We start from the raw sequence: 12,985 nt of genomic DNA, 5'->3' as shown, positions 1-12,985 counted from the left end.
GATTCAGTCTTCCCAGCCTGGTGCAGGGCTACAATTTTGTTTCTGGTGTCCTTTGACAGCTCTTTGGTCTTCACCATAGTGGAGTTTGGAGTCAGACTGTTTGAGGGTGTGCACAGGTGTCTTTTTATACTGATAACAAGTTTAAACAGGTGCCATTACTACAGGTAATGAGTGGAGGAAAGAGGAGACTCTTAAAGAAGAAGTTACAGGTCTGTGAGAGCCAGAAATCTTGATTGTTTGTTTCTGACCAAATACTTATTTTCCACCATAATATGCAAAAGAAAATGATAAAAAAAACAGACAATGTGATTTTCTGGATTTTTTTCCCTCAGTTTGTCTCCCATAGTTGAGGTCTACCTATGATGTAAATTACAGACGCCTCTCATCTTTTTAAGTGGTGGAACTTGCACTATTGCTGACTGACTAAATACTTTTTTGCCCCACTGTATATATATATATATATATACATATATATATATATATATATATGCATATATATATATATATATATACATACATACATACACACATATATATATATATATATATATATATATATATATATATATATATATATAGCAAATACAAAAGGAACAGCCAGACAGCACCACTGCCAGGAAGAACAAAGTGGGAACCGCTCACCTGTGTAAAGCCAGGATATCTGATCTTGGGTGCGTAGCTCCGCTGGAGAAAAGTCCATATGAAATAGTGAATGTATAAGGAAATAGAGCGCACTCGCCGATCATCCAGTGCAGGAATCTTTATTCAAACATCGTGCTGACCCGTTGAAGTGCCAGCCAGGCGTGAAACGGCCGTCGTCCCGCTTTGCCGCACTCTCCGTACAGCACCCCCGGTCGTGAAGATGTACAGCACGATGTTTGAGTAAAGATTCCTGCACTGGACGATCGGCGAGTGCGCTCTATTTCCTTATACATTCACTATTATATATATATATATTAAATTCAACTGTGCAGCCACTATTACATTGTGTGTCCAGATTAAATATTTGGTGAAAGGTTGTCTTTCACCAAAACTAAAAACAAGCACCAGTTCTGTGCCCATCAAAGATTTAGTTGATGAATGGACATGTTCGACGTGAATTCATGGGAAGAATCACACATTTTGGGTTGGTTAATGAATTTCCCTCTCGGTTTGATCATCCATATCAGATTACAGTAGCATCAAAGAAAATAAGATTTGAAAAATGTCATCCACACACTGCAGCTAATTTCCCTGCATTATGGATTGTTTAATCTGGAGAATGTCTATTCTTCGTGCTAATTTGTAATGGATAGGGAGAAATCTGCACCAAATCCACAATGGAAGCCGCATGTTACACTGACAACAAAATACAATTGTTTTTATGTCACTGTTAACTAAATATTGAGCATATGAAAAGATGTGTCAGTTTTTGGTTGGTTCAGCACTAAGCTAAGATGAAAGCAAACCGTATGACAAGAAGCTATCCACCTTCACAACAGCTCCAAGAAATCTATTTTATATTGTTATATTCCACAATATAAAGTGTTTAACTGATGTCATCACAGATCTTACAGGTGATAATATTATATAGAAATAATTTAACTTTATAGCAGTATAAAGACTAATAATATATTACCCCCTAAATGTATCCAGAGAAAGCAGTCGTCTCTGTTTGGGAGCATCAGCATGTTGTCTTTCATTGACTGGTACTTCAGGTTCCTGTATCAAAACAGAAGGAGATGATTCATTTACTGAAAGCTTGTGCAAGGAGACCAGATCAGGGTCGGAACGGGCAGAGGTGAGGATTTTTTTTTAATGTGAGGATATTATTCTGTATGGAGCACTATGTTGGCACACTATACAGTATGGGGCATCAAATGGGGACATTATATTGTCTGAAGCACTATGTGGGGCCATTGTACAGTATGCAGCATCATGTGGGCCCATTATACAGTATGAAGCACTATGTGGGGACATTATATTGTATGAAGCACTATGTGGAGCCATTATACAGTATGCAGCACTATGTGGGGCCATTATACTGTATGGAGCACTATGTGGGGCCATTATACTGTATAGAGGACTACGTGGGACCTATTATACTGTATGGAGCTTTATGTGGGGCCATTATACTGTATAGAGGACCATGTGGTACCCATAATACTGTATGGTGCACTATGTGGGGCTATTATACTGTTTGGAGGACTATGTGGTGCCCATAATAATGTATGGAGCACTATGTGGAGCCATTATACTGTATAGAGCACTATTATATATAGAGAGCATTATACTGTATAGGGCCCATTATACTGTAGGTAGCACTATGTAGGGCCATTATGCTCTATGGAAGGCAATGCATGACCCTGTTATACTGTATGGAGCACTATGTGGGACCCATTACACTGAATGGAGGACTATGTGGAGCCATTGCACTGTATGGAGGACTTTTTCTGTCCATTATACTGCATGTAGAGCAGTGTGGGGATTAGAGTTGGAGAATCATACTGTGATAGGGTTACCATTCTTTGTTGGGGGAATTGAGGGAGGGGAGTACAGTAAGATCATCATACTGTGGATATGGAGGAGTTCACTGTGGGGGTATCATACTGTGTTTGAAGGCACTTTTGTTTGCATCATACTTTATTATCTGTTTTAAACAAGGCTTGTTATTATTTGTTATTATATACCATATTTTTCAGATTATAAGATGCTCTGGATTACAAGACGCACCCCAAATTTTAAGGAGAAAGATAGGAAAATTATTGCTTACCGGAGGTGGTGGCTGCGGTCAAGCGGGGTCCCAGGGTCGCTGCTGGAGGAGGCAAGAGTGGAGCGTTGCTGCAGGCTGGTATGAGGGAATGTTTGGATGTGTGAAGCGCCACTGTGGGTGGTGTCCGGAGTTGCGGGGGCTCTGCCTTCATTTCGTGGAAGGCCAGAGCCCACGCAGTTCCATGGTTTCCAATGCGGTGGACTCCGGGAAAATGGCTGCCGGAGGCTGTGCATGTGCAGATGGAGATCTCAGCATCAAGATCTCTGGAGATGTAATCTCAGCGCTGAGATCTCATCTCCTGAGATCTTGATGTCAAGATTTCCATCTGCACATGCACCGCCCTTGACAGCCATTTTCCCCAGAGTCCACCACATGGAAACTATGGAACTGCGGGTGCTCTGGCCTTTCACAAAATGTTGGCAGAGCCCCCGCAACTCCGAACAGCACCCGTAACACCAGACACCCGCAGTAATGTGCCGCACATCCGAATACCACCTGCGGCCTGCAGCAACCCGCCACTCTTTCCTCCTCCAGCCACGACTCTGGGACCCTGCTCCACCGCGGTCGGTAAGGTATATCCGCATTATAAGATGCACCCCCATTTTCCCCAAAAAATTTTGGGGACAAAAGTGTGTCTTATCATCCGAAAAATACGGTATTTAAATTAAGCCATTGGGCCATATTCTTTTTACTGCTCTTACATAACATATTATTCCACTATAATTCAAAAAGTTAATCGTTTTATTTGATAAGGAAAAACTTACTCAATTGTAGACATTATTTTAACAAATATCAAGGATGGCCCGTGACTTTGTCCAAGCTTTTAACTTTGACTCTCTCTGAGTTTGACATCCCTGCCTTATAGGGTTTGTTCTCATCGTGATAAAGGATTACAATCGCAAAGAATTTGCAAAAACAAACAACTTTGCAATTTTACTTTTGATTAAAAATCCTCTCCATTATCAAGAAAAGACCTTGACTACAACCAGAGGCTAGCGTCTTATTCTTGGAGTGCAGCGCTTACAAACTCTTTGCTGTAGACTCTATAGCATACTAATGTACGAGTTTTCATTCTACCCTAAAATCTCAGTGTTCTGGTTAAATTGCTGTATCTGCACTTTGTGATAAATAAGAGGGTTTTGGATTGCAGTTTGAGCACTCGGTCTCTAAAAGGTTCTCCATCACTGGCCTATAGCATTGTGGCAGAGACAGAATTCATTTCCTCATTATTACATTTTTGCTCTTATTTTATTCCCACTGATTTTTGTTCTTTTTTTATGTAACCTTTACAATGGGGTGTTGCTCACAGGATTCTCTGGGTGCGTGTCTTTAGTCTGATCTGCATAATCACCCTATCAGCAATGATCTCTTGGTGACGACAGTAAAAACTTTAACTAAATTAAAAGTTCCACATCTCTGGAACTCTAAAGAAAAAAAGGGAAGAACTGAATACTCAGGGACAGAGGGAATAAAACAAGAGCGAAAACTGGCCAATTGTGACCTGTGACAGGTCTTCATTAAAGCAGCAGTACCTTTAACGTTTTCATTCATTAAATATGTACAGTGGGGCAAAAAAGTATTTAGTCAGTCAGCAATAGTGCAAGTTCCACCACTTAAAAAGATGAGAGGCGTCTGTAATTTACATCATAGGTAGACCTCAACTATGGGAGACAAACTGAGAGAAAAAAATCCAGAAAATCACATTGTCTGTTTTTTTATCATTTTTTTTGCATATTATGGTGGAAAATAAGTATTTGGTCAGAAACAAAATTTCATCTCAAATTAGGACATGCTAACCTTCATATGTATTGAGATATAAGCCTGAGTGTGAGTATAAATAAAAACCATAGTCCAACTACAATAGGGATAATGTCGAAAGACCAAAAAAATGGAGCCTATGAACCCCAACAAAGTGTAAACTTCATATAAAAAGTATACATACCAAATATACACATACACAAGTATCGGGAGGATAGTGACGACACAAAGTGCTGCAGTATACATGGACAGTCAATACTTCACAGTAATATAGAAGTGCACATATAGCCACACTAATTAGGTAAAAATTGCAAAAAAGTGACACGTTTTAAAATTGTGGGGAAGATGATTGACCAACCACTATATGAACCTCTGATATAAGAGCCAAAGTGAGTGTTGTTAAGCCCCGAGTACAATGTACTCTGGAATAAGTGATGGATACATATGGACAGTGAGCAACATCCAACCTATTAAAGGAAGCTAACATCACCAGCTCCGTCACACCTGGCCAATGATGGAAGTGGTGCATGTCTTTCTGTGTCTTCACCATCCTTCTGGTACTTGTATTACTCTATATATGTAGCTTTTTCATGTATATTTTTGAGTGACTTTTTGTTAATTATTAGTGATGAGCGAGCAATAAAATGTTTGGGTGCTCGGGTCGAGCAAATTGGAATACTCGGGTACTCGGACAGAACAAGGAGCCCAATGTAAGTCTATGGTAGATCCAAGCATTTTTACCGCGACACCCCCCCCCCCCCCCCCCGGGGTTTTTTTAAGGTCTAAAAATGTCTGAAAATAATGGAAACACTGCTCAAATGATACGGTGATACGGGAACATCATGGGGATCACTCCTGGAAGCATTTCTGACTCCAAGGTCACAGCTGTAGGCAATGTTGTCAGAGTTTCATGCCATTTTTACAGGTGCACCAAAAAACATACAAAAACGAAGCGAAAATGTATTTTGCTAGGAAATATGTTAAGGCACATCCTTTCCAGGGTAATGACTTGTATATAAGGCAAAATATTAACCCCAGACCAAAATGTTCCTCCACCACTTGGGGTATGTTCACACGCAGCGTTTTTGATGCGTTTTTCAACTTTGACATTGCTTTTCAACAAATACAAATGCATTCACTAGGAAATGTCATTGTAACATTTAACAACCCTAGCTGGCCATGTGGTGTGTGACACATAAGGAGACCCATCTTGCTTCATTTATGAAGGAGGGACTCAAAGTCACAAAGTCTATTTTTAGAGGGGCATCAGGCGGCATTAATATTCTTATAAGGCCATTATTAGACAGTGGGTCTACTATGCTGTTATTGCCTATGCCAGGGGTGTCAAACTGCATTCCTCGAGGACTGCAAACAGGTCATGTTTTCAGGATTTCCTTGTACTGCACAGGTGATAATTTAATCACCTACACACATCATGATTACAGCACCTTGTGCAATGCTAAGGAAATCTTGAAAACACGCATGGTTTGCGGCCCTCGAGGAATGCAGTTTGACACCCCTGGCCTATGCAGTGAGTAGCTGGGCTGCCAAGAATTACGATGCCCCCCAATACCCCTTTCGCGAGAGGTACAGGAGGGTTTCCTGGAAAAATGTTGCATTGAATGCAAGGCCTGACCTGCTACTAAGTCATATGCATTCCAAGAATCCTTTGAACCCAGGTACTGGATGGCCACAGGAAAATCCACTTCACATTATTTATTTTGTACTCCCATACTATATATATATATAGAGGTTTTGTTATAATAGATGCATTCGCAGCCCGGGGTCCACCGTGCAGGAGGTATGAGCTAACTCTGTTACTTCACAGAGTAGCTGTGAACTCAAAGCACTGCGCCCTGTTTGACTTCACAGATGCACAGGCTAACTACCCTACTGAGAGCAGTCAGTGGTCATGCATGCACACAAAAACTCCTCGCCGGAGGTGCCAGCATTCTAGGGGCTTATTTCAGCCGGGTTCCTGAACACAAACTCACATGACCACACTGGCGCAAAGCACATAACATAGAATGATACTAGCGCATGGCTGTGCGGCCATGCGAGCCTTAAATAGTTGCAGCACGTACAGGACCTTCCTAGAAGGACCAATGAGAGGCTTGCCACAGAGCGTGAGCACCTACAGGACCTTCCTGAAGGACCAATGGCTTTAGCTGCAGTATCTGATCATGTGATCCTCGATCTCCACTGAGAGATCTTACTCAGGGCAAGCTCAGAACGAGAAAAGCAGGACTTTGTCCCAAAAGCGTCTGCCCAACACTGCCCAGCACTGACTTCAATGGCAGAAGCAGGAAAAGCAGCAGTAACTCTTTGTACAAAGTCAGACTGAGCGAGAAGCTGGGACTGACGTCTCCACTGAGCAGGCTCCACTGTGGCAGGAGAAGAATGGGAGACCGCAGCGGAGATGGCCCGAGATTTCCCCTGTGCAGAGGCAGGAACTCGACCCCTAACAGCGGGTCTCCTAGACTCGTAATGCCCAATACACTAAGTGTATGGGGTGACAAACATTTTCTCCCGGGGGGTACACATTAACATACTGTGTAAATATTTTTATTACAGGCATCATAAACACCCTTGCAAAAAACTAGTGGCTGTAGCAGCACGGAACACGTTAACTCTGGTGATCTAGTGGCGGTGGATGATGAGACGTGGAGGAAGGCCTCATTAAAAAAATAGGCCCAATTTAAAGGAGCAGGTCTCCTAGACTTGGAATGCCAATACACTGTGCATGGGCTGACAAACATTTCCCCCTGGGGGTACATAACAGTGTGTACATTTTTTTTAGGGGCATCATAAACACCTTGTAAAACTGTAAAGAGGTTTCCTACACAGTAGCTGCTGGGAAGGTGCAGGTTTTTAGTAAAAATATGGCTGACAAATCATAGGATGAAGTGATCAGGAAAAGGGGCATGGTAATGACAGGAATGGGAATGTACATGATTAATAATAGTGGTGGCTATGGGAGGTATGAGATCTAGGATACAACCTACAATGATTAGTCGTTTAGTCACCACTAATTACCAGAATGTGTTTCATTCCTGTCAGAAGATCGGTGTAACAGATGCGCATGTGAGACTCGACTTAAAAAATGCCCGTCACAAATAGGTTGCCAAAGATGCATGTGTCTGTAAGAGGGCAAAGTGCAACATGTTCATGAGATGCTCAGTTAGAGAAAGCAAATCAGTGTTGGAGGAAAACCAAACACACTGATGGATGCTAAGTTTAAAGAGGAGTGCACTGTCTGTAACTATAAACATATCCATGGCACAAGCTTTTTCATCTTCACCCATACATATTACCAATAATATCCAAATGTCGTAGTTGAAAATTATTTGTTTTAGTGTAACGAACACTGTCAAAGGAATGCCACTAAACGTAGATAACCACGACCCTGTGAAACACCAGATTTCCTCTTTACAAGATATGGACGATAATGGTATTGATGACGACTTTGAAATATACCACATCCACACCAAGAAGATGATCACAGGTGAAAAAAATGCCGTGAATGTCTGGAAAATCATTTTCTCTTGGGCAAACTTTCCCTCTTACTAAAGTGGTACCGAATGATGCATACACAGCTCTCATGTCTTTTTAGTCTGAGATGGTTGAAAGATGATGTATTCTGTTTTGTCAATGTCCACTTTTTGAAAACGAGCAGAAAAGAAGGATGAAATAGTGGGAAAACATTTGATCTTGGTCAGTAAGGAGGTGATGTCAAGTACAGATAGGTAGATCTGTGTACGCCGGTACTGATGATATTGAACATTGTGCCATTACATCAGCTGTCCCAGGCTGAAGGTGTAGATGGTCCCAGGCTGAAGGTGTAGATGGAGAACAGTAGGGGTCCTAGAACTGAGCCTTGGGGAACCCCGAAAGACGGGGTCGAGGTAAGGAGGTGGTGTGGGTGAGTTTGCCACTGCATGTCCCCGTAACAGTCTGGTTGTTTTTTAAAGACTCTGCCGATAACCCCAAAAAGGTCATTTGCACCACCGACCATGCCCGCATCAGCAGGGGAAGCAACACTGCCAGTCAAACCACCACCAGCATGATCAGGCACATGACAGCAAGCATCTGACTTTGTTGGTTGAACACAAGGCCCGATGAACAGTGTCAGCGGGTGATACCACTGCTTCTTCCAATGTTGTGCATGGAAGCAAATCCCCTGTCCATGGTGCATGCAAAGACGCCTCCTGTCCTGCATCTGTAGTTGCACACAAACTCAACTGGCACCATCAACAAGCACATTCACGTCCTTGTCCCAGTTCAGCGTTCAGTTGTCCATACCCCAGTCGTTGAAATGCAAGAGGAAATACGCAGCCAATGCCACAGTACTAAATTCACACATTTCTCATCTGCTTGCGTTCGAAATGTTGCATTTTAGGCTCGTGGGAGACAGAAGCTTTCCGCTACCTGATGGTGGTGACCGTCACAAGGTACTCGGTCCCCAGCCGCCACAATTTCTACCTGTCTACCATCACAACATTACACAAGCAAGCACGTGTCCAACAACATTACCCGGGTCCTCAACAATGCTGTTACAGGGAAAGTGCACCTAACCACGGACACGTGGACAAGTGCTTATTGGCAGGGATGGTACAGCTCGCTGACGGCACGCTGGGTTAGCATAGAGGAAGCCATGAGCCAGTCGAACATTGGGAGACCATGTCACAGATGCAAGGAGACAGGTTGTGGAAGGCTTTGTCTGTCATAGTTAGGGTTTTGAACTGTAGCCTGAAGCAATAAGATGGCAGTGAAGGGCCTGACATGGAGGAGAGGCTGGGGATTAACGGAGGGACATTTGGATTACTCAGACATTAGAGTTTAGTATAGATTGGAGTAGTGCAAGAGTGCTAGAGGGGAGGCCAGAGAGTACAAGGTTGCAATAGTGGAGGCAGAGATCATGAGGGCGTGAACAAACATTTTTGCAGTTTTTTGTAATGTACGGATCCTGGAAATGTTTTTGAGTTGTAGTGGGCAAGAGGAGGCAAGGGCTTGGATATGTAGCTTGAATTAAAGGGCAGACTCGAGGATCACCTGAGGCCCCGAACATGCTGGACTATTTGTCCCAGGGTGCCGTCCCGGCATTACACAGGCACGTGTCCCACAATATTACCAGTGCCTTTCACAATGCTGTTACTGGGAAAGTCCACCTAGCCAGAGACACGTGGACAAGTTCTTGCGGTCAGGGATGTTACATCTCACTGACGGCACACTGGGTTAACATAGTGGAAGCCAGGACCCAGTTCGACCATGGCATGGTGAATGCCCTCCCAACCCCGAGTATTGTAGGCCCCACGTCAATCTGGGTTGCCCCCACAGTCTAAAGCTCCTGCACCTCCTCCTCCTTTGCATACTCTTCAGCCTCCATCTCCGAAAGTAGCACATTAGTCACAAGCTGAAAGCACTGCAGCACTGCCTCATCCAAGCTGCAACAGTCTGTGCTGAAGCTAATATGCTTAGATGACAAACCACACAATGATGAAGAGTTGTGGACAGCTCTGAAAGAGCAAGCAGATATGTGGTTGATACCGCTGAACCTACAGCCAGGCATGGTCATTTGTGACAACAGCTGGAACCTGGTGGCTGCTCTGTGGCGAGGCGAGCTCACACAAGTGCCATGCCTGGCCCATGTGCTTAACCTCATTGTTCAGCATTTTCTGAAAAGTGACAAGAAGCTGCCAGATCTGCTAGGAAAAGTACGAGCCTCTGCATACCCATTTTAGAATGTCAGTTAGAGCTTCATCCTCCCTTGCCAGGCTTCAGCAGCGTTTGCAGCTTCTGGCTCACTGACTGGTGCGTGATGTCCCCATGCATTGGAAATCTGCAGTGCAGATGTTGGAAAGGATTTGTGAGCAGAAGAGGGCAATTGATGACTACCAGCATCAACAAGGCAGTCGGTATTCAGTTCTGACTTCACACATAAGATCTCGGGAGTGGACATGGATGTCAGAGATATGCACCATCCTCCAAAACTTTGAGGAATCCACCAAGATGATAATCAGCAATGACGCCATAATTAACGTCTCCATCCTGCTGACTGTACCAACATCTTATGTCATTCCTCTATGCCTTTTAATTATTGGTTAGAAAAGCTGAACACGTAGCATGAACTGGCTCTCTCTACTGCCCATGTGCGCTGTACTCATAGTCATGGTGCGCATGGTTCCTAGCTCTCTGGTGGTCACTGGGCACATGGTGCCTTGCTCTCTGGCAGTACCAATTTTAGTGGCGGGAGCCAACGGGAACAGTCCTTTGCGGCGCCAGTGCTCTAAGGACGGAGCATGCTGCTCAGCCTCCTATGCTCTCCCTGTCCACACCCAAAATCTCTGCTGCCGTGCCCGCTTTCTCTTAAGCTGCCCCCCCTGCCTCTAGGTCACGGGGTCTGTCTGCTGCAGTTGGTTGCAGCGCCAGCGTTTCGGGTGCGTAGTGCACTGCCCCCCTTGCTGCTCACATGCTGACAGCTGGGGACTCACTCCTGCTTTGCATTTTTTTCCCACAGCTTATGGCCAGGTTCTCTATCTAAACACGCCCCCTCTTCCTGGTAATTGGGCCAGTCAGTTCCCCTATTCCTTCTTCAGGAAAACAGGAGACGCAGCCTAGCTTCACAATATATTCATCTTTTTTTTTAAGGCTTTGAACTATAATGTGGTAATAGTGAAAGCAAATTGGTGAAGTGTGTTTTAACTCAAATGTGAAAGTAATTGTCATCTTTACTATTTCTCCATTCTGTGTGCAGCTAACCACCTCATTAGTCTTATATATTATTATACATTTTTATAGCGCCATTTATTTCATGGCGCTTTACTTTTGTACGAGGAAAATATAGACAAGTACAATAAACATGAGTAAAACAAGGCACACACAAGTACAAGAGGAGAGAGGACCCTGCACGCGAGGGCTCACAGTCAACAGGGGATGGGTTAGGATACACTAGGAGAGGGTAGAGTTGGTCATGCGACAGTTCAGCAGACAGAGGATCGCTGCAGGTTGTAGGCTTGTTGGAAGAGATGGGACTACAGGTTCCTTTTGAAGGTTTCCATGGCAGGCGAGAGTCTGATGTGTTGGGATAGAGAGTTCCAGAGTATAGGGGAAGCACGGGAGAAGTCTGGCATGTGGTTGTGGGAGGAAGAGATAAGAGAGGTGTAGAGAAGGAGATCATGAGAGGATTGAAGATTGCGTGTAGGTAGGTACTGGGAGACCATGTCACAGATGTATGGAGGAGGCAGGTTGTGAATGGCTTTATATGTCATTGTTAGTGATTTCAGCTGTAAACTCTGGGCAATAGGAAGCCGATGAAGGGCCTGGCAGAGAGGAGAGACTGGGGAATAATGGGGAGGCAGGTGGATTAGTCGAGCAGCAGAGTTTAAATGGATTGGAGTGGTGCCAGAGTGTTTTTGTGGTTTCATGGTCAAGGAATGCAGGGATCCGGGAAATGTTTTTGAGTTGGAATTGGCAGGAGGTGGCAAGGGCTTGGATATGTGGCTTGAAAGAGAAGGCAGAGTCAAGGATCACCCCGAGGCACCGAGCGTGTGGGACTGGGGAAAGTGAGCAGCCATTGACATTGATGGATAGGTCAGGTGGAGGGATAGAGTGAGGTGTGGGAAAGATGATGAATTCTGTTTTGTCCATGTTCAGTTTTAGAAAGCGAGCAGAAAAGAAAGATGAAATAGCAGACAGACATTGTGGGATTTTGGTCAGTAAGGAAGTGAGGTCAGGTCCAGATAGGTAGATCTGCGTGTCATCAGCATAGAGATGATATTGTAAACTGTGGGATTCTATCAGTTGTCGCAGGCCAAAGGTGTAGATGGAGAAGAGTAGGGGTCCTAGAACTGAGCCCTGGGGAACACCGGCAGACAGGGGACGTGATGAGGAGGTGGTGTGAGAGAGGGAGACACTGAATGTCTTATTGAGTTTCTTTGGCAAGAAAACAACAGTTCCATCAATACCAAGTGTTTTTCCTATTAATTCATCATGCTGGTAAAGTGGAGGTGAGGTTTGGGATCTAGAAAACATCTGTGGACTGTAGTCAACATGACACTGTGACAAGACCCACTGGGGTCTAGCTACCAATTTGACATAGTGTGTGCACAGCTGAACAGAGGTGTCAGAAAAACAAGATTTTGATTCAATAGCATGCTGGATGGATTGTCTAGTGGAAACACCCATATGGTATTATTATTATTATTATTATTAATTTATATAGCACCATTAATTCCATGGTGCTGTACATGAGAAGCGGTTACATACAAAGTGATAGATATCATTTACAGTAAAAAAAAAATTAGAATGACAGACAGGTACAGAAAGGAGATGACCCTGTCCTTGTGGACTTACACTATACGAGATAATGGGGAAGAGACAGAAGGTCGGTGGTGTAGAAGTCACATCTAAGACCACCTCACTCTCCAATTGAGAGCTCTTGAAATACAGCAGAATTGTCACAATATTTAGGTTCTG

General features: G+C 43.9%; 1 protein-coding gene across 2 annotated transcripts in view; it reads right to left on the bottom strand.

Annotated features, from left to right (window-relative positions):
* LOC138665532 (heparan-alpha-glucosaminide N-acetyltransferase-like) overlaps window positions 1-12,985 on the bottom strand; it is a 1,558,440-nt gene that overhangs the window by 1,161,801 nt on the left and 383,654 nt on the right. For both annotated transcript variants that reach the window (XM_069753108.1, XM_069753109.1), the window contains exon 7: window positions 1,619-1,701. In XM_069753108.1, the coding sequence (XP_069609209.1) occupies window positions 1,619-1,701 (83 nt within the window). The remainder of the gene's footprint in view (window positions 1-1,618; window positions 1,702-12,985) is intronic.

This window comes from Ranitomeya imitator, chromosome 2 (assembly GCF_032444005.1).
Source record: "Ranitomeya imitator isolate aRanImi1 chromosome 2, aRanImi1.pri, whole genome shotgun sequence".
NCBI lineage: Eukaryota > Metazoa > Chordata > Amphibia > Anura > Dendrobatidae > Ranitomeya > Ranitomeya imitator.
This window is presented reverse-complemented; position numbering and strand designations above follow the sequence as displayed.